The following is a 22,787-nucleotide window of genomic DNA, read 5'->3' on the forward strand; positions in this document are numbered from 1 at the left end:
CCAACAGTCAACGTTGTTTTTTTTAACCATGACCACAATCTTTCCCTAACCTCAAAGAAATGGTTTCAGTCGCCGAAACTTAATCAAGCCTTAATCACAGAGATGGCAGATCAGAAAAGACTGATGAGTCCTTTTTGGAATAGACATGGGTCATTTCGGATGGCACTGACAAAAACCTTGTTTTGTTTTTGTTGAGGTGTGAGGACCTCTGAGTTTTCACTTTCCAACCTTCTTTTGAGGTAAAATGTTCTAAAGCTTTTTTCACTGGATGAACTTATTTAAACTTTTTTGTTGCTTCGTTTCCCCAAACAAAATTCTAAACTATATTAGAATCAGAATTCAGCATATGTAATAAAGCATACACGATAAAGTGTGCCAAGACACAATGCTTGAAATATCCCAAAGGCATTTCAGTAGCCTGTCCCTTTAACATAGCAACGTTAAGCCACCGAGTAACATCACTAAGCTAACAAGGCAAACGTGTCCTGGTAGTGAAGCCACAATACCCCAAAGCCTCGGTTTCAGTTAATCTGAAAGTATGCTGAGTGTCCTTATGTGGGAACAATGAGGGCGTGTGGTGGGAAGAGGAGGAAATCTTACACATACCAAGCAGGCCGCGCAAAATTAACTGAAGTGTGTTTTTAAGAGTGGGAGGAACCCAAAATAAATCTTGAAAGACCTGACTATCATGCTCCTTGTCTGACTCTTATCCAAGTTTAGCCACGCACACAACTAGAGGTTAATTCTTTTGACCTGAGACAAACTCTTTCCACGTTATTAGGCATTTCTGCCGTTGACAGAAGCTTTCAAAGCCTGTTCGTTACAGACCAAACATGTCAGAGAAAGTACCAAGAATGCCAACCATCTCAATGAGGCAGCAGCCTCCTGTTTGGTGGTCGAGATGAGTGAAGTGTTCACAGGACTGTGAGAAACAATCAGTGGCAATAGCTCAGTTTCTTTTGACTTATGCTCTATAGTTACTATCACCTAACATAATACCACAAAACATATATATTCAGGTTTGTACTTGCTACTTTTACATCCATATTTAACAGTGGGCATTTTCCAAAGCATGCACTGATCTATTTTTTCTTCATGCTAGGGCTGAGCAACACTGAGAAAATCAAAAAGAAATGTTGACCATGATTCAACCAAATTCTTCAATATGCATATACAGTATATCCAGTGTTTCTAATGCAGAGAATCAGCCAACCAAATCGGATTGGGCCCAAACCTGAAATGCATTTATCTATTTGAACTCTAAAAAGTGTGTATACTGGCAATAAAGTTTTTTTTTAATTGTGCAACTTGAAATGGAGACCACAATAATTCAGATATATGGTTTTCAAAGTAAAATATTTCAGTTTTTATTTAATTGTGCAACTTGAAATTGAGACCACAATAATTCAGATATATGGTTTTCAAAGTAAAATATTTCAGTGCTGTAAATTCAGTTTCTATTTAAATTTCAATATTAAGCATTCTATTTTGATTACATTTCACAAATACGTACTCAGTTGTTTACATGGTTCACATCTTCATGGCCATCTGACAACTTTGTGCTTTAAGACAAAAAACAATAACATTACACAAACCAAATCCTTCAGCTCGATCTCTTGTCCATTCACTTACATTCATTCTTGAAATGACAGTCATCTGCTATCAGCCGCTGAGAGCTGCCCAGTATGGACCAGTTTTTGCTTGCTGGGCACTGGGATCCACTGGAGCAGCCGGGGTTAGGTACTTGGTACTAACTAAAAGGTGCCCTTGAGCATTGGCCATTCACTTCTCCACACAGATCTTTTTCAGCCTTTTGCAGGGTTTAAAACTGCTGATCTCCTGGTCACAAGTGCACAGCTAACCTTTAGGCTACTGCTGTAGTTATTCCTCAGCACCTTTTTATGCAAGGGTCTGTGTTTATTTAGAAAAGCGGTTATTAGTTGTGTTTACTCGGGGCGAAGGTTAAAACGTTACATGCCTGGATGAACTCACTCTTAACACAGGCTTAAGTTCCAGCGAAAACATTTCCGTAACATTGTCAGGCTCTCAGAACTTAAACCAATCAGTGTTTAGAAATTCAGATGACTTGTTTATCTTGTAAATGGTAAACACCGAGGTGAAAGCTGTAAATCTAAACATTCAATGCACATGATACCTAACAGCTGAAGCTTTAAAACAGGGTCAGAAATATGGCCTTCAATTTCGAGAAGGCTACTTTCAAATCAATATCTTCACATACTTTGATGATCAAGTTTCAAAAAAGGTACAAAAGTAGTTTCACCCAGTTTGTTTCATAGTTTAAGAAACTACCCACATTTTCTTAAGATTTAACTTCATGCGGTTACTACAGCTCCATCAGTGTATTAAAGAATGTCTTTTAGACGGGGGGGAACATACAACTGTGGCATAACTGGAGTACTCAAGAGTACATAGTCCACAGATGTAGCCTCCATTTCAAGCACTCGTGAGACCAGATGCAACCTTTTATGCATCTGGTTCTACATTTGTAGTAAAGGTCCTTCTCTGTGTCTGTTTGTCCATCAAAAGTACAGTTTAGCATCATGCACTGTATGACTACTTTATAGAGTCTGACCTAAACATCGACTTCCATTAGCTTATCACAGATTTATCATATTGAGTATATATGTCAACTAATGAGTAACGAGTAATTGCAGTAAAGGAATGCATGCAAAGACATTAAGAAGCAATTACAGGTGAAATTATTCCAGATCTGAGTGACAAATTGCAACGAACAGCAGTCATAAATAAATAAGGCACGGTCGAGTGAGCTGGCACGGCTAACGTTCAGTGATAATGGGGTCAAGTGGCACAGAGCTCTTTACCAAACAGCTCACACCTGGTGTACCTTAAATGATGGCTGCGCTGCAGTGACCACACCATTGTGACACAAAACAGAGCCCCTCCACTCCTTGTAATTTGAAAGTTATTTTACAAACCATTATCGTAAATTTCTCTTTGCGAGCTCTTTCTTTAGTATCAGTTTATGATCCGTCAGTTGGCCCTGAGGGGGAAGGAAAAGGAGGTGGGCTGAACTTGCTCTATGTGGGCTAAGTGGCAGCTCAATGTGTCATGGGAAAGAAAACATGCCCCCTGTGGCTGGCCTGTTTAAGGTATCCTTTCAAAGGTTATCGTCTCTCCTTTAATGCCAACATCACAGGCTGGTCTGGCCCCGAGCTAGTCGCAAACAGGAAGTCTCTGCTAATCCTGGTCTTCCCTAATGACGCAGAGGAATTCTCAATATTCCCATTGTCTCCCTGGCTGCACTTCCCCTGAGTCTTCAACTGCATTGCAAAGCTTTGATTAACTGGGACAATTAGGATTTCTTACATCCATATTCACTGCTAAGGGTGACGGCTGAGAATATGAAGCTGAAATAATGATGAATTCATCCAATTTTGTGACTTTGCTCCCATTTTTGACTAAACATGGTCATTACCGTAGTGTTTTTGCATTTCAGCAAAGATCACCTTGCAATCACATAGTGCGGCCAGCACTGTGTTGGATTTTTTTTCCTTAGATTTTCCACTAATAAAGTTTTATTTTATGTGTACATAAGGCTCTTTATTCAGCTGTTCAGCCATTGTGGCTTAAGCTGCTCATGCTAAGTCACCAGTTCTTCTGTTTATTCCAAACAAACCGCTTCTGCCGTCACTAAAAGATCATTTCCAGTGCACGAGAGGTTTGTTTGTTTTTTTTTTACCTGAGAGTGAGTTCAGAGCAGCAACTGTTAGCTTTCAGCAGCTAGGTGTAGTTTGGATTGCCATTGTTTAAAATCAGTTAGTCGGATTATTGATTGAAACTTTACTGCATGATAAACTTGAGTCCGTGCAGAAGAAGTGTTGTGCCACAGCGGTGTACTCTGAATGCTGATGCACAGATTAAAGCTGAGCCTGTCATGGGTATAGTCCAGTCCAGCTCAGCTCCTATCAGCATTATTCCAAGGCATTCAGGCATGACATCTGCCAAGAGGCCTGCTGCAGGGTTTGGCCTCATCACCAGGAACACGTCCAAGTCAAATATTGTTGCCCTCGCACATTGTGGGGCAGCACCCTGTCACAGCTCCTCTTCAACCAGGAGGTGATGTTTATGACAGCGCTCGGAAAATTAATGGCACTGTTTCCATACAGGAGGAGAAAAAAAAAAAAACGTGGGAGGTACAACATACCACACACACTCATGCACTTGGATGTGGTGGTGCGGGGGGGAAGGTGGGGTCAGGGCTCTTGGTTTTCTCTTTTTCTACATCACAACTTCATTCGCTGTTATCAGCAGCGGAGATATGTCCGACACCGTGCTCCAAAAAAGTAGGATCAAAGTGGATGACATAAGCCAGCAGAGCCTTCAGAGGAATAAGATAAATGTACCGAGCGGAGTCTTTATCAAAGGCTCGCCTGTTTTAAGATCCTGATTAAAGCTTGCGGAGCTCCCCCTCCCCCCTTCCCAGTGGAAATAGGTGTTCAAACATGATTCTGTTTTAGTTGGCCTGCAGCTCTGCTGAGAAGCTCCCCCTTTGGGCTTGCCATGAGACTCCTGCAATCGCCGGCTGTCACACTGCAGCACAAGGAATTCACAGTGTTTTTACTGTGTTTTTCAAACCATGAAATGCACTTCAGTTCAGCCCTGCAAGAGGAAAAGAATAATAGAGACTGTGATTTCGTTTGATCTCTGCTTTCTGTCGCTCTGAAATAACTAAAAAGGGGGGGCTTGTGGTTTAAGATAACTGTCCAAAGCCATAAGAGCAATGCAACATGTCTGGTAGTGCAAACATGTTTATCTTTTTCACCCTTTTCCTGGTCTCTGCTGGCTGATATCAGAATATTTTCTGCTACAACAAGATGAGTAGATTTTGTTTTGTTTTTTTGTCATAGGGGATAAGATAAATGAGGGGGGTATCCATATTACAACCAGGCCACCGCTGTGATATCAGCTGAGCCAGATGGTGGCTGGAAATACGCAGCTGATAAATACAGTCGAGCTGGAAATACTGTAAGGCCACACAATTGAAAAAGACCAAGAGGGCAGGTTGGAAAGTAAATACCAGCCCTCAGCTAAATAGTGGGGAATTCTGGCTGCGGTTTGGAGGTTTATCTACTGTACCAGCCACTTTGGTAGCTAACTAAAGAAAATAGTTAAAGCAGCAGGTGAGTTCTGGCCAGCCACTGTGGTAACTGTGGCCGAATGTTAGTTTGGATATGTGAGTGTGATTTGGAATGGAGACAGAAAAAGTGCTGTAGTAAGCTCCTGTACTAAACAGTATCATTTAGCCATTTGTGAGAACAGCTTGGTTTCTGTGCTGGACTTAAAGGAGATTTTAAAATCAAAGGCGAGTGGTGGTGTGATACATTCCTGCCTGTATTTTCTGATGACAAGGGTGAGTTTCTTTAGGCAGCTGTTCTTTTTTTCATTTGTTCAGTCTAAATACTCATGCTAGTGTCCAAGTTCTGCCTCTATTTATTCCAACCAAACCAATATTACTGCAGCCGGAAAATACAGCACTTCCTGTTTGAGGATTCTTCCCAGGAAGGATCTTTCTCACAGTGTTTAGAACAACACGTAAACAAAATGTAAAAGCATCTGGCCACGTGTTATTGACACAGTTTACCAAAATAATGGGAGCGCAAAATGGAGACAAATTTGATAACAGTCTTTCCTGAGTGGGACACAGACGTAAGTTGTGAGTTACCACTGAGTTCTCCACGGGCCTAAAACTGAGCCCCAACCTGGCAGGAAACCTGGGTGTAAACATTTTCCAAATCCATGATTCGATTTAACTTACGATTTGAAGGTCACGATTCAATTTGCTTTTCGATTTAAACACTTATGATCCACAAAGTGTTTATTGTAAAGGCAGCGACAGTGCCAAAGTCCAACATACAGTGCACCCTTCAACACAACCACAGAGTCACTTGCTCAGTCTTATCAGTATGTCAGTATGTACAAACGTTCTCTGCTCAGTCGAGATGTCTTGGTTTGTGTTAGTGAAACCTCTCGTCAGACTGAAGGAAGGAGAAATTTCTTAATAAAATGATTTAGAAAATAACCAAACCAGGCCATTCTGGTAGCCTACTGCTTTACTGCTTTCAATAAAGGCTGGAATCAGAAAGCATGGCCTTGGTAACAGAACTTGAGGTCAACATTATGAACAGCACAGAAAATATATATCCATATATATATCCATCCTGAAGAATTCAAAATACATCACTAACAAGTCTTCAGAGCTCACTATCTGACGTAAGATAAATAGGTTACATATTGCTTTTCTGACTTATATGGGCGTGCACATTTTCTCTCTTCCAACAAGCTCTTTAAAGCAAAATCAGTTTCAACACCTATGTGAAATATAGCAGCCTCAAGTGTCTCACTATTCTCAACATGATACAGAAGTTATACTTTAATAAAACAAAACCATGTCAGCTGCATTATTTTCTTATTTGCTTTTGTCTTTTTAAGAACCCATAACGTTTTGAGAGTCTAATAAAATGTGTTTTATACCATTAGGAACAATACTTAGATGATATACATGAATAAGTTAACTCAATGAAAATAGGCCCCAAATTTGAATATCCTTTGTTAAATAGCAGGTAGCTCAAATGTAACTGATTTAAAATCCTTTGTATTTGTTAATAGACTCAAACCATCTGCATGCATCTCTGGCAAGAACCTCATACATGTGTTAATATGCATTACAATGACCTGAAAATATGCTGAGAATTTGGCCTGTCTAGATTTTAGAAGCTTGAAAGTTAAACCGTGAGCTCAAATCTTTGGCATTTCAGTGGGACTGAGTGTAGGAAACAGAGAGACACTCTGACATTGACCTGATGAGAAACTGTCCGTCAATAGCAGCTGGTCTCTCAGGATCTAAAAAACAAACTCCTGGACTTGCTCTTAGAAGGCAGGGAGGGATGAGACTGTTGGGCAGATAGACGGTACAGGGGCTGAAGCCTGGATGCCTCTGGAAGACATGTGCACTGCTCTACGTAGGAGAGATGCCGTCCAGTATTTACTCAGGTGGAATAATACACAGCCAAAGCAGTCCAGTGTGTAGTGATAAAACAAAGAAGACTCTGAAGAATGTGCTCCATATGTTGCTAAGAGCGGATAAGCATTAGCTGAATTCCCAGATTAGGTATCAATGTTTTGACCATAAATGGATTCCTTCATCACTCATGGGGCTACCTTATTAGCCACAATGATTACCTAGTGAGCCTTGGACATGCTTAAAGAACATACCATAGCCTACGCATAGCTAAGTGTAAAAAAGGCTGGTGTTTTCAGCCCTGAGGAGAAAGGACACCGCTGATAACTGGAGCTGCAGAACGGCTTCAAGACCTACTGCAGCATGTTGGAAGGCCAGTTTGTAACATTCCTATAGGCTGGAAGCTCACGTTACTTTGATCCAGTTGATCCTAAATAGCAGCTAACAGATAATCAGTTGATTATATGTATTCTCGTCTTGAAAATGGATACAGTAGTTACAACAGATAAATCTCACACACAACTGCACCTGCAGCCTCAGATGAGTCTCACAAGTTTAGTCTGACTGTGAGTCACCCTTGGCTTCTCTCCCCGACAGGAGGCCAGGAAGAAGATGGGCCCAGACACAAACTGGAACGGTCTAATCACTGTTTTGGAGGAAAATCCAAAGGGATGATGTAAGAAAGATGGGACGGAGAAGAAATGTAAACAAAGGCGGCAATGTATGACTGTATTGGCTGCATTAATTAAACCATATTTTATTATTATTTTAGAATGTGAGGCTGTAAATTAATTTGTAAAATACATTCATTGACAGACGGCTTGCATTTTTATTGCAGATGTTTTTTGTGTACTTTCATCCATTACTGATTTAAAGGTATTTTAGTGACTATATTTCAGAGTGTAGCAGGTTTATTATAGGCCCTGCTACACAAAGTGTTGATTTTGAGCCTAAGGAGTCTAAAAAACACCGCCTGCACATGGCAGGTGCACATTCCTCCAGGGACAAGCCAGAAACCTTTAGGTATTATTTAACACAGATGTTCAATCCTCCTTAACATATAACAAGCACATGCACCCTGTGTCTTCCTAATAAATGAACGGGAGTTGGAGTAAAAACATGCTAAGGTTCAGAAGTCCATGAAGAGTGCAAATGAAAGGAATGCAAAAGATAATATGGCTGTAAATAATGATTGATTACAGCAATGGGTGATTTCAACCTAACAGTACACGATTATATCAAACATCTCCAACAGCACAACAAGCCTGTGATCTTGATATGTCAAAGGAAAATATTCAGGCCACAATATGGCCAAACTGAACTCTGCAAGGGGTTGCATATTACAGGCCTTCTGCTACTTTCAAGTTTTAAAATTGACTAAACCTGTCAGTTCTACTTAGAGACGAGCCCTGTCTACTCTAACTGGAATGGGTTAGCATAAACCTTCCCCTATCAATCTGTGCACAAGTAGAAAACACCCCCCGCCACCCATAACAAGGTGACAAATCTATGTTCAAGAGTAAAATACAAACTCTGTCCTGAACAGAATAAGTGAGTGATTAGTTGTGAAATGATGATTTATGAATGTCACAGCATGCCCGCTTACCTTTGACCTTCTGCTACTACAACTGACTACCAACGATTTCATGTTCTTATGAAATCTAAAAAACTGCAGCAGCTTCCCAATGATTTGACAACTGTTGTGTTTTTTGAGTTCTGTATCCTGTAGTCCTATATCAGGATTCCCTCTCAGGTTGTCGATTTATGAAGTTGTATCAGATAGGATGCACCTTTAAAATAACTTGCAGGATGCTTCTGAAGGGCTTCCAATGATACCAGGGCTACCTGTGCAACAAAAGCCTTCAAATGAATGGAAACCGATTGACATTTTCCACTGCAGGAACTTAATGTGTAGCTATTGTTATGAGTTCTGGCTTTGTCCTCTACCCTGAACTAAATCTCAGCACTGCTTTGGGGGTGATAATCCAGTAAATGGATGTTCCAAGTACTGCAATGCTGCCAACTAGCATAACGAACTCTTTAAAAAAGTAGCACAATGGCGCTGCCTTAATACCAAAATAAAATAAAGTAATCTCTTCAATAATCTGCTTCCCAACACATCTTCAACTGTGTCCAAAATGAGAACTAAAGACTGGTGACAAAGAGCAATCGTAGTCCAGCCAGAAGCCCAGATGGCCTCTACTTAATGCAAGACTTCCTTTGATACCAAAAAGAGCTTGATATGACTCCCCTTCTTCCCAGTGGCAAATCAAACTGATGGATGTTTTGATGGTGATGGTCCACAGCTCAAATGTGTTCCCAATGTATTTGAAAAATCCACTAAACGCACTGAGTAAAAAAAAAAAAAAAAGAAGAAAATCCTGAGAGATTAGATTAAGTGCATCCGTTTTCATTTGCTCTGAAAATGGTCCAGGGGCCACATTTTTGGGGGCAATGTCTCTGGACAATAGCAGCTGTTTGCAGGAGGGAGAGGGGCAGAAGAAATCATTACAGTGGGGCTCATCCAGGCTTTCAGTGGCAAAACAGTGAGGCGAATAGTGCCACTTGCATTCTGGGATAGGGCTGATATATTACGTGATGTTTGATTTCATGGGTAAACAAACCTTTCATCCGCCCTGACACGGCTTCCAAATGGCCCACGGCATGTTCTCACTGGATTTAGCTTTTGTAACTTAACCAACTAATTATGCTTTCATTCACAAAAAATATTGCATGTCAGAGCTCTGCTATTGATAGCAGCTGCATCAGAGGAAACCCTGTCTAAATCATTCAAATACGTATGATTCAGATTATTCGCAGTCTATTATTATCTTTCGATTGCCATTTATTAAGAGCTCTAAAAGACAACTGTATATAACATGAGGCCGGTTTAATCTTTCTTTTCCTCATTCCTTTCCAAATCCCTCGGTGGCAGATATGGTGCATTGAGAGACGGGGCACAGCTGCCATGTTGGCAGCGTGGACTAATATAACACATAACGCTTTGGCTATCCATTTTCTTTTTATAGACTAACACACTAGGCATGAAATCCACATCTTGTAATCAGCCACAAGTAATATTTCACAATTAAATGTTATGGTTGTCCTCATGACCTGCAACTGTGAGAAAGTGCAGCCCAAGTATTACAGTTCAAAGCTCAAAAAAGAACTGGTCACATGAATCTAGAGCCGAAATAACACGAAGAACAACAGGGTTATATCATGTGGGTTTCTGTGTCTGTAATAGGTGAAATCAAGTCTTGAAAATAGATGCTGATCAGGTGATTCTCAAGTATCACAATGGTTGCTTCTCCAGACAAAAAGTCCTTTTTGTCCACTTGATAGATGGTTGCAAACTGTTGGGGCCTTATCCCCACCTCTCCACAACTCTGTGACACCATTCAAGTCAAGGTCATATGATAGCTCTGCAGGACTCTTTCCTTTCTAAAGGCTGTCCACCTTGGTCCTGCTGCTTTGAAATCAAACTTGCCATTGTTATTTTTACTGCCCATGACAAGGACAAAGGGACTGGGCAGCGGGGACACACACACGGCTTGTAATGCAATAGGGCTGGGAATTCCTCTTTAATTTCAATGCTATACTTGATCTCTGGGCTGCATGACTGACCACCTTATTATCTATAGCGACAGGAGCTTATCAATACAGAACTCGCTGGGTCCACAGACCAAAGACAAACACTTCCTTTATGCAGGATGTCCCCTCTGGGCATGAGACACGCAGTGCAGGCCAACCAGCTAAATTCCACAAGTGAAAAGGGTGGGAGACTGAAAATCATTTTAAACAGTCAAATTAGTCTAACAAAATAGTGAAATTAAAAGGAGGGAAAAAAACACTTCTTCTAGAGAGCTTTCCTCAGTGTCTGAAAATCTGCATTTGTATTGAACAAAATGTAGTGAGTGTTGACTGAAGTGAGTTAGACATCTTTGAATGAAAAACTATTCCTGTCAACAGTCCCAGAAATCTCTCTCTCATATATATATATATACACAGTCCATTAAAGATCGTAGTATATATATATATATATATATATATAGTTAAGTTTAAATTGGTCTACCATTGTTCCTTGGTGAATTACGCAATTTATCAAATATTGCTTCTTGGCCAGGTTCTCTATTGGCTGTCACCAATCACAACTACACAGCATGTCCCTGCATGTGACTGCAGAATATATCTGAAGTATCATGCACATGTATAATGCAAGGAGTAAAAACTGCACACAAACTGAATTAGATGCTTAAAGACTGAGACATATTCAGGAGCTTTGGAAACAAGATAAGACGCAATGCTCTTCTTCAGCCATCATTGTGTCACAACCTAATGCTACATACAGTCACCCTGCATGTTTCACCAGTAACCTGACTGACTTCAACCCTTTACAACCCACTGTTCTGCCCTGCATGTTACTACGATGTGGAACTTTAATGGCCCGTTATATCAAAATGAACATGTAATATATATAGATTAGACTCATATTTTTCTTCTGAGCACCAAACGTCTGTGATCATCCTGCTGCTTGAGAATGAGCGGAGAGCAAACATACTCATTTACTCTTTATGGCAGCGCACTTTGCCAGGTGCATTGCTTTAATGAAGTTACTGATGAGTGATGGCTTTACTGATAACATAGGAAACATGCTCATTTGCTTCTTCTTGTGTTTTGGTTATTAGGACACATTTTCAAATAATTTAAAGACAGAAAAACGTTTTCAACTGGTATTTCTGGTCGTCGTGACAAGTCAGTATGACATTTTATTCACCTTCTTCACTTTAGAGATTTTAGACACTGCTAGACTCCTTTAAAATTACATCTATTGGTCCATCATGCAAAGGCTTCAGATAATTGGGAATAAAATTGAGGGCGAAAGTTATTGTCCAAAAATGTTCCATTGCATTGCAGCACTACGTTGTGCCTAGCAATGTCCAAGTGTCCAAACAATGAAGCAGTCTAGTAAAATGTTGCCTTTAGGCATGACAACAAAGCCTGTAACAGGCCTATATCCCATTAAACTGTTTGTTAGTTAGCCGGATATCTCAAAAACAGGCTCAGGGAGGAAGGTCAGGTCATGTACCAACGAACAAATTCATTTTTGGTGCAGATTTGGTTACAAGTGTGGATGCACACATTTTCTAAATTACATCTTATCTTTGTAAGACAGGGCATTTCAGAACATTTGGCACATGAATCCCATGATGTCACTATCTGTACAGTGTTTTATTTATTTAAAGTATTTCAATCCTATTTAGTCAATGCCATAGGCACGATCTCTGTGTGTGTACATCAGTTTTGTCTAAATAATTCTGCAAGTGTCAGTAAATTAGGCTCACTGCTTCATGTATGCCTGCTTTCAACTATGCCTTTTCATTAGTTTAACATTAGTTCGATATGTTGCAATTTCACATTGATACCATCTCAACAAACAACTGAAAACAAACAGGCAGCAGGGTGGGTGGTGGCAGCACACCTTCAGTTTCAGATGTGAACCTCCCAACAATGGACACCCTCAGGCATTCTGTGCAGGTGTGACCTGGATTTGATAAAAAACTTTACTTCTTACCCAGAGCAAATAAAGCCAAAGCTGCCCAGGTGCAGCTTTTGTTTGTGTGTGACTTTTGGCAGTGAGGCAGCTTTCGCAACAGGGCCGGGGAAGTTAAAGCACAATGAAGGCAAGGCACTGAAAGCTTTACAAGTTCAGCTGATAGAAAGATAGTGGAGGGCTCCTTCTACAGACCAAAAAGTGCTTATGAGAAAACTAGAGGTAGAAAATGTTTCTAATGTAATGTAAGTCTTTTGAATGCAAAACAGGCTTCACTTCCCAATACCTTTGCCTCTATTCTAAAGAGAGGGAAGCAGGAGGGGGGTTAGGGACCGCTCACAAAGGGAAGATGATGTCTGCTATCAATCTTTTGTAAAGCCATTTGGGGCAGGACAGAGGAGACAGAATAACCTGACAAGTGTATTAACTGACAGGTGTAATTTCAACCTGACTTGAAAGGCTGAGCATGACATGAAAGGAGGACAAAAGAGTGACCCCTCTGATGAATGGGACGGAAGATGACAATGAATATGTCATCCATTTAAAGGACGGCCAATAAGTCAGCTTAAGTATTTTCTTTTCCTCGTCCATTGTGCCTCTAAAATGGATGATTTTCTGTGTCCTAACAGTCCTTCACAACAATGAAGGAACCCTTTATGATAAATGAAGTAAGTGATACTCGAGACAGTGTCAGCAAACACTGGCTGAGTTTACAATAAAGACAGTAAAAATGTTAAGTCAAAAGAAACAAATTAAGGCATTTGTGTTTATTTAGAAAAAAAACTCTTATCACGTAGAGTGACGAGTCGGTGGGTCTGTTAGAGCGTACACGATAGAGTGACCTAAATGCCTAAAATAAAAATAATGTTCAAGCGTGAAACAGCGGAAAAAAGTGAAAAAACATGTGTAGGACAAGGACTGCTTTGCATTAGAGTGCCGTAAAAACGTGCAGATACGAGGACCTGGAATGTGTTAGTGGGACTGATCCTCAGGTTTGAGGAGCGTGGCAGATAGGAGCTTGAGTCATGGGTTTCGAAAGGCCCTTAGAAAGCCCCCGTTGAACAGAGGGAAAGATACCTTACGACGCTGGGTGGTCTTATTATTGAACCTTATCAAAGATTATAGAGCAGAGGGAGGACATCCAAACCGCATCCAACTTCTTCATACTGCATAATTATATGCAATTTGTATCAGATGTTAGTATGAAAATACAGCATGTGTAACATGTGTATAAATACCACATGGATCAATGCATACCAGCAAATTACAATGAAAAAATAAAGAAATACACAAACAGTACATTATGAATGTAAAGTATGTAGGACAAAAGGTACAGCACATGTTTTACTGTACGTCCACACACGTGCAAATGTTATCTGGAATACATCTGTGTAATGTAAATATACCAATGAGGTCAAGACTTGTCAAACTGTATAAAGATTACCTGTTACTTAAACAGTTTCAAAGAGAAGAGGTATTAAGGGCACAAATGTGGGTTCAATGTTAAACAGAGAGGAGCTCAAAGGAAAATAAACATCTTCCCAGTCCAATGTTTCAGCAAAGGAATCTCTTAAGAGATGAAAAATAAGAAGAGGTGGGAAAATACAATGTCAGCAAAGCAATGTTGGTAATACACAACATGATATTTTGCTTGTTTTTATTCTGGCTCTCTTTTCCGTATACAGGAGGGAATATTTTAAAATCACATTTTTCACTGGATGTCTCTTGAAAGGAAAAAGCTGTAGTTATATCTCTCAAACGGCTTTAGTTATGAAGGACTTTTGCATGGTACCGTTTACACAGTGAACATCCAGTGGGAACACTTCTGGTGTTACTACCTCTACTCCCCTCCATGCACTTCATGTGATCTCATAATTGCAAAGCCCACAGGGGCAGGTACATGGAGGTCAAACAAAACTCCTCTTTTGTATTTCAGCATCTCATAAGTGAATCATTTCAAGTCTATCAAGACTAACACTCCCTGCAGAACAATGTGCTAAGTACAATCCCTCGAATGGTACACATTCCATTCATCATATGCTGGAAGTGGAGACACAGAATTGTGTTAAAAGCAATGTTTATAGTACAAATAGTCAGCTTCATGCTCGGAGGTTAAAATCTCTCCCTGGTGCATCAAAGTTTAATTAAGCATGCAGGCTTTGTCCGTGAATCAAGAACACCTCACTGGAGTGAGGTATAATTTCCCCCCGGGGATCAATAAAGTATATAATAAAGTATTTCTGATTCTGATTCTGGAGGGCTCACTTAACAGGACAGCTGGACATGTCCAGAACATCCTCAAATGAAGGAGCATCAGTTCTTCTCCAAGGTCCCACCAGATGTCTGAGCTCTCTTTCAGGTCCTCTTGAGAAGAATGTGATTTTGGCCGCTTGTATGAGCAATCTAATTGTTTTAGTCATTACCACAGTTGAGGGCTGGGTCATAGATAGACGGGTAAATTAAGAGTTGAGCCCAAAGGCAAAGCTCCACCATCACCACAGCAGATGAACTCCTTCACTCGGGGTGGCAGCTACCCCCCGAGGAATGTTCCTCAGAGTACCTCAGACTTCAGGAGGTGTGGACTTTCATTCCAACTGCTTCACACTCTGTTGTAAGCTGCCCCAGTGTGTGCTGGAGGTCACGGTCTGATGAAGCCCACCAGACTCTCTCTACTCATCAGCTACACCTGGAGAGTCTGTCCATGAAAACCACAAACACGATCTGTGACGAGGCCTTTGTGGCGCTCAACTGTAACACAGCTCTCATTGCAGATAAACAAGGACCGGACAGCTAGTTGTAACGGCACCCTATTTTCTCACCATACCTCCTACAAGAAACTACATTGTGATAAGACTTCTCTTAGTCTACAAAGCAAATGTAGAGTCAATGGACACCCCCCCCCCCCCATCTTCCAGAACTGTCCCCCACCTCCAGGCAACATTAAAGAGGTGTGCCAACTAACACAGCCTAACAGTACCCAGAGCCTTCAGCATTTCAGGGTGAATCTCACACATCTCTGCCACCTTGCCACTGTACAGCCTTTAGACTAGATCAGTGATCTCTGCCAGAGAGACCTTATCTCTAAGCATTCAGCCACTTGGCACCGCTCACGCTTGGCAACTCTCTGCGTAGACGTGAGCCCAACTATATCTAGTTGGTACTGCTCTACCACCTGCACCACAACTTACGACTCTTTCCTCACCCGAAAGGTGATGTTTCATATACCTAAAGCCATTTTTTTGTAGCCAAGAATTAGTTTACCAAGGCCACCACTTCTCAGGTTGGCGTGGGCAGGTTGTGCATGCACACTGACCCTTTCTGCCATGGATGAAGAAACTATAAATTGTGCTTATGAGCTCTCTTCATTTAGCTACATTCATATTTTCAAGAACAAAAAGAAAATATGTTTTTGTACAAGTAAATTATGCACTTAATCAGTATTAATACTATTTACGTCTTGTGTCATTGAGGTGTGCTTGTATCTCATACTAATACCAAGCCTAATCATACAGTTTATGTTGCGAAAAGTGTTGTTGTGCAAGGTTAACTAAATAGACAGAGTGGGAATACTGAGCCATAAATGCTCCTCAGAACAGTAATGCCCCTTCAGGCTTGTACCCCAGCTCCTCACATGAGGCCCCTTTAGAAATTATCTTGGTGGTTCAATCTGAAAGGCACATCTAGGACAAGGTAGTTGGAGTTTGGTAAACAGGGTTTTATGGACGGGGGAGGGGCCGGCGGCTGGCTCTCATGGTGTTTGGGGAGGGACGGGGGGCATTTCCAGTCAACTTGACACAGTATGGATTTTGTTCCCATCCTAATGGAATTGCAGAAATATTTGAGGGGAATCCCATTACGTAGCAGTTAGAGTGCTGTAATAATGTACTCACAGTCATTTTCCCACTGCGGTTGGCCTCCTCTCGCTCTGCCAGGGCTTTCAGGAAGTTATCTTTGAGTTCTTTTCCTGCACTTGCCAGTGTCCTGGAAAAGACAACACTCAAACGGTTTGAAATGTTTCTTTTAACCTGAAAAAAAAAAGTCACATGAAGCCTTAAAGGTTCTTTATGGAAGCTTTTCACACTGCTCTGACATTAACAGCTAATTAAACAATATTCTTTGTTGAAATGCAGTGAGCACAATCTCACTGTTATTTTGGTTTTTATAATCTTCTTTTCCATGTCTCCGTGACTTTCCTGAATATTTGTATGCACAATACGACATTTTCCTGGGCTTAATTAAAATGTATCAGTAATAAAATACTCAAATAACTTTTAATTAATTAATATGCAAGATGCAACAGAAAGTGAGCATGACATGCAATCAAAGTCACGAGGTAGACTCAAGCCAGCATCTAATATGTCAGTACACAGTGCTTCACCAAAGCTGCCAAGCTCCCATGATACTCCCAAATACCCCAAATACCATTTTTAACAGAAATTATCATAAATATCTTCAATATTTTTACTCTAAAAGACTACAAAAATCATGAGGAATGTCAGAATGTCAGAGCTAACTTCAGTATGCAGAGTAATATTAATCATATCAGAGTTTAATGACTTTATATATGACACTGTGGCAGCTTTCTACACTTAGGCTGGCCTGTTTCCATGGAAACATGGTATTGGCGCACACTGATGTATCCACACCTGAAAAAACATTGGCACTAATATTTGAACAGTTAACACTGCAGTACGAGCAACAGAACTCTGGCATGCGTCCAGGATCGACTGCAAAACATTCATCAGATCTGCACGGAGTTAACATCTCAAAGGCAGTAAACAGGTCATTGGAAACCTCTCAGTTGTGGTTAAGAATGCAGAAGAGAATAAAGAAAGGTCATTCATTAAATCAAAGTCACAGTACAGTGGAAGAAACACACAACACCACTGTTTCTATTGATTTCAGCCGTCTGAAACGATAATCTGCACTGAATATCTTTGATTATTCATGTTCTACATGTGTGTGCTGTGTCCATGAAGTTTTTTTTTCTCTTTTTTAAGTATTTTAATCATAATTGGAGGCTGAACTATGTTATCTGATGAAGCACTGGTGCAGCTATACCATTCAAGCCCTTTTGCAGGTGCATTGTGGGACCAACTGACGTACTCGCTTGAGACGAGATGAGGAGCGATGCCAAAACAATACTCCTTTCTCAATTCTCAGTATCTTACTTTCAGAAAAATAAACATGTTGTTGTACAAAACCCTTTCTTTTTATTTAACGAAAGAAGCCTAGATTCTGTATAACACAGCAGTACAAGAACTTTGTCTAAATAAACAGTCTAAAATTTGCAAAATTATGATTTGTACCAGGAAATATCTGATCAAAGAAAAGGTAAACAAGATTATGAATCTGACCAAACATTTAATGTCAGCTTTCGGTATCTGACAGTTTTTACTATAAACACTCTGTACCAAGAAACTTCACTGAAGTTGTGTGAGGACGTAATAATCCCAAACTTCCCTGCAAACACCTGTGAGTTTGAACCAGCAATCCCCTGGTTATAAATCTCTTTCTTTCATCTTCATGTTACTGCTGAATATTCAAAGCTACTGAATCCAGTTCTGTCTGCTTCACCGTCCAAAGAGAAGACAAGTTCAGTTATATTCTACATTAATGGCTCCTCAAATCCACTTTCCATTCCCAAAGCACTTTAAAAAGCCTCAACAGCCACAACAAGCACGGACAAACGCCAAAGCCAATTTCTGCTCTTAGCCCAGCTTAACATTACAGTAAAAGGGAACAGGATCTGAATGTTTAAATTTACTAGAATTTGGAAAAGGATTGTAATTTATACTAGTCGTTTGGCCCGTGCCCCATAATGAAAGTCTTAGAGGAATCACACAGTGGTAAAAGTGCACGGACAGCACATATTTGGAGGCTGGGACCTCACTCCATCTTCTGAGTGAGTGAAGGATTGCTGCTGGGTCATGGGGACCGAGGCCCCAAAGTAAACACAGGTGTTGAGGAGGCAAGTGACTGGGGTTACCCCATCCAGTAGCTAAAGCAACACACACAGTCACGGAGAGTGAATAATACTTGAGCAAAACAGATGGACCGCTGGAAGTTTGAGTTTCCCGTCAATTAACAAATTTCTTATCAAGCCTCATTTAGGAGGGATAACAAGAATTTCACTATTAAATGACGGTTATTAGTGGCTAATGACTAGGTATTAAGCTAACTGTGATCTAGCCATGTGTTTTAAGTGTCTTGTTTTTGGATTGTGGTCAAGGCAGGTGGGCACTGGGATTAGTAGAAAAGAAGTGAGGTAGGGATGTTAACAGTCCTCATCTGGCTTGTTTAAAAAGGTACATCTGTCCCACAGAAATGAAATTACTATTACAAAGTATATATGCCAGTTAAAAGGGGGAAACACTACGAAACAACATAAATCGAGATAATACATAGAAGCTGTCAGCAAATCTGCTTCTTAGATACTTTCTAAGACCTTTTGAGACCATCCTCGCCGCAAACACCGCCATTGGTTGTTTGTACAAATGCCTTAGACGAAGCTGTCAGTTTTCCTGACAAACAACCTCTTGCCATCATGCGAACAGAATAAAAAGTTGCTTAGCAGGGGGCTGCGTTGGTGGGGGCATGTTGTTAAAGGTACAGACAATGAAATACAATCCAGGAAGTCCAGTTGGAGTACCAGAACAATGCATTTAAAGGCTTATAAGATTTTACCACTCTGGAAAGTTATCGTGGCGGCAACTATTTTATCTTCCATCTCGAAGATCGCGAGGTAAACAGTAGAAATACAGCGTTCACATTACAAAGTCATCTACGAGGAATGTGCGCTTGCCGCATGACGCTGCATTACACTGCAGCAAAAGTTGGGCCAGGTTAAACCTTGTTTGCCGGGGGCACCGGCACGAGCTGCTGAATGGGCTGTGTTTTTTCACGCAAGGCTCAAGTCTGGCTCAAAACGTGGCCTTATGAAGAAGGTTAGCATGGATGGGTTAGACGTACAAATCATGTGACTTCAAAACCAGAGACCACAATCCAAGTGTCCAACTAACAACGTTGGTTTCTTTTAAACGTAACCACGATCATCTCTTTAAAAAAAATCAAACCTTAACTGTAAATTGCAGATCAGGGAATGGTAACGAATCATTTTTGGAAGTATATACTACATATAGTGTTGTTTTGGAAGACACTGGCAAACTATTTTTGTCCGATTCTTTCTTAACAATTTACGAATTAGCTTTTGAAATATAATCACTTGTGAGGGACTAATGATGTGCAGCACAGATCGCTTTAGCAGTGTTATAATAAAGCATAAATCAAGTATTAGGTATTAACATGTTACACTAGCTACTCATAGTAACTCAAAACAAATGCACCCTCCAGACGCTGCACTGGAGTCAGTCAAGGTCAGTAAGAGTTGCAACAACACCTGCCATCAACTCAGCCGTGTTTCCCGTCAGTCTCACAGATTATTTCACAAATGATAACTATGTCATGAAGATGTCACACAACCAGACACAATGTTAAAAATCAACCAATGTGCCTCTTGGTTGTTGGGAAACGCCTGTTCACTGCGTTATAAACTAGAGTTTATGTAATGCTTTGTCCACCTCTGTTGGGGGTGAACAGCTGTTACTGCAGGCAGCTATCCTCCAAGTGTGTTTACAGATGTATAAACACAGCGTTACAGTGAAATGTACTCAGCCATTCCAAAACCCAGGGGCCTTCTTCCTGGACCATCAGCCTCCTAAACTGATGTTTCACACTATTTACTCTCAGTAATATCTTCTGTCTAACACTATCACACATGTTCTGGATTTTGTGTTTTTCGTATTTTTAATATCCTTAAGTTTAGATGATTCTATTGTGTAGATTTAGGTGTATAAAAAAAAAAAAAGCCATGGTCTAACAGTTTGCTGTTGTTTCATGCGTAACTGGCAAGGTGGAGGGTAAACTATAGCAGGTTCAAAGTTTGCTTTCAGGAATTGATCGGCAGAACTCAAATGCAAGTTTCTTAACGACTGCCCAGTTCTTAGAAATTTGGAAGCGGTTCCAGTGCAAAACCGGTTTTGGATACCTAATATGACCTGGCTGTTACCTAACCTGTTCATGTGATATGTAGAAATGATATGTCCGCGTGATAGTTTAATAGATAGATGATGCTTTTGTAGTGAAGGAATGTAATATTTACATATCGTAGTTTGCTTCCACAACGTGCCCACTGTTCATGTGTTTCCTATTGAATACGTTCACATCTTTCACATTCAGACTTGTGTTAACCTGAGTGTCACTGAACCACAGCAATGATTCATCTCTTCGCTGGACTCAAAGACAATTTCATTATCTGTTTGCACAGCTGGAAGGAGGAGCCGAAAGGGGGAACTACTTACTGCATGGAATGGTTAAGAAATTCAATATAGTGTAACACATTGCCCTGAGCCCCAACTTTTGTGCAATTTCATCACCCTTGCCAAACGAATTTGATCTGTATCAGGTTGTGCCCTCTTTCACACGTGCAAACATTTGCAACAGCAAAATAATTCCCAGCATAATTAATGGAACGTCATTAAAAAGTTCTTTGAGGAATGGGGGACTAGCATTCCTTCTTAATTCGTAGCCTTCGTTTTGCAAATAAATACTCAGCAACTGTGTCCAATGGTGTTTTCTGAGAGATTTTCATTTCGTGACGGGTAACAGATGTTGTGCTTTGAAATAATTTCTCCTTTTATTCTCGAGACAGATTAACAGATTGAAGCTTTCATTAGCCTGCAGATTGGGACGGTATGGCAGATGGGAACTTTCAATAATACAATGATTTCTTAAGAAACAACACATACTGTACCAGAATATTTTTCCTCAGACTGCTTGGGAAAATGAATCTTATGGAAAATATTATTTTGGGCTGGTGGACGTCAAGGGAAATTCCACACAGCATGACAATTTACTTTATTTTGGGCTTTTTCTAAAATCCTCTGTCACCTCTGATTACAATGAGCTGAATGTATCAGTTACACATGTGCTACGCATGATATTCTACCTGAGCTTTCTTTGTGTATTGTGGCCACCTTGGCTTTTGGGGGTTGGGGAGGTTGCACATTCTGCATTGCCTGTCTGAGAAGTGCATGTTTTTGTAATGTGGATCAAAGGAATCATTGTCATCTTTTTCATACTGAGTTCTTAGTGAAGCAAAATTAGATGTATTCCATTTGGGGAACAGTACAACTCCTCTGTATTCAGTGATGGACACTGTAGTCCAAACACAGGGAGGAAGGTTTGAAGTGAAATCTGATGTGTAGATTTGGACAGAACTGCAGGAAACTTCTCCAATGGAAGTCCTAAAATGAGAGAACAGGCTCTCATCCCTGAGTGGCTGTCTGTCTTGCACATGTTAACAGTGTGGTTTCCTCCTCATCAGTTTATTAGCTTACTTTGTAATGCAAAGCAACACATATGAAATCATTTAAAAGTATTTTTCAAGTCATTTCACTCTTATTTTGTGAAGAATTTCTTTGGCAACACAATTCTAGTCATTATTTCTGGTTATATAACAAACCTATGGAGTCCAAAATCAATTAAAACAAGGTGGCAATAATTAAACTACATATTAGAGACGTTATCCTCAAGACCTTGCCTCGGGGAGAGCCTTACAGGCCACTTAATCCATCACACACATTCTCCATTTACAGCACTTCAAAGTACAAAGGAGAAGATGACATTTCAGCCTGGTAGCCTGATGGGAAGAACTAATGTATATGATATGGAAACCACTTCCTCCCCTTCATCAGGGGCACTAATCTACAATGTACTGTATAATCAGACATCAGAGGCCGACTGTGTCCGAGGGTGCAGGATGTGAGAAGTAAAAGTCAAAACATCCTCAGTAAGTCCCTGTTGCAGAGGACCATTATAAATGATAGTCACTCGGTCCATAGGACGTAAAGAGGAAATGACTCCAGGACCAGCTGGATCGACAGATGACTTGGTGGCCAGAATCAACATCAAATACATCACTGGGTTTATTTATTATTTGGGCCTCCCTTAGCTTTTACTCAACATTGGAAGAGAAGTGGGATGTAAACTGGGTTAAAACAAACGAGGCGTGATCACTTTGGGTCATAACACTATCGGCCATTGGAACATTTTTTTAAAACAGCAAGAATAAATATGCGAAAAAGGGATTTTAAGGATTAAGAAATGTTGCTGGTTTTTGTGTTGTGCGTATGCAACAGCATAAACATTCTCAGTACCTCAACAGATAATGAA

The 22,787-nt window shown here is 40.5% G+C and overlaps 1 protein-coding gene across 1 annotated transcript in view; it reads right to left on the bottom strand.

Annotated features, from left to right (window-relative positions):
- The window catches only part of cfap299 (cilia and flagella associated protein 299), a 65,955-nt gene that overhangs the window by 33,409 nt on the left and 9,759 nt on the right, over positions 1-22,787 (bottom strand). Inside the window, exon 3 of the mRNA XM_070905074.1 lies at positions 16,445-16,535. Coding sequence (XP_070761175.1) covers positions 16,445-16,535 — 91 coding nt within the window. The remainder of the gene's footprint in view (positions 1-16,444; positions 16,536-22,787) is intronic.

This window comes from Enoplosus armatus, chromosome 4 (assembly GCF_043641665.1).
Source record: "Enoplosus armatus isolate fEnoArm2 chromosome 4, fEnoArm2.hap1, whole genome shotgun sequence".
Classification (NCBI taxonomy): Eukaryota; Metazoa; Chordata; class Actinopteri; order Centrarchiformes; family Enoplosidae; genus Enoplosus; species Enoplosus armatus.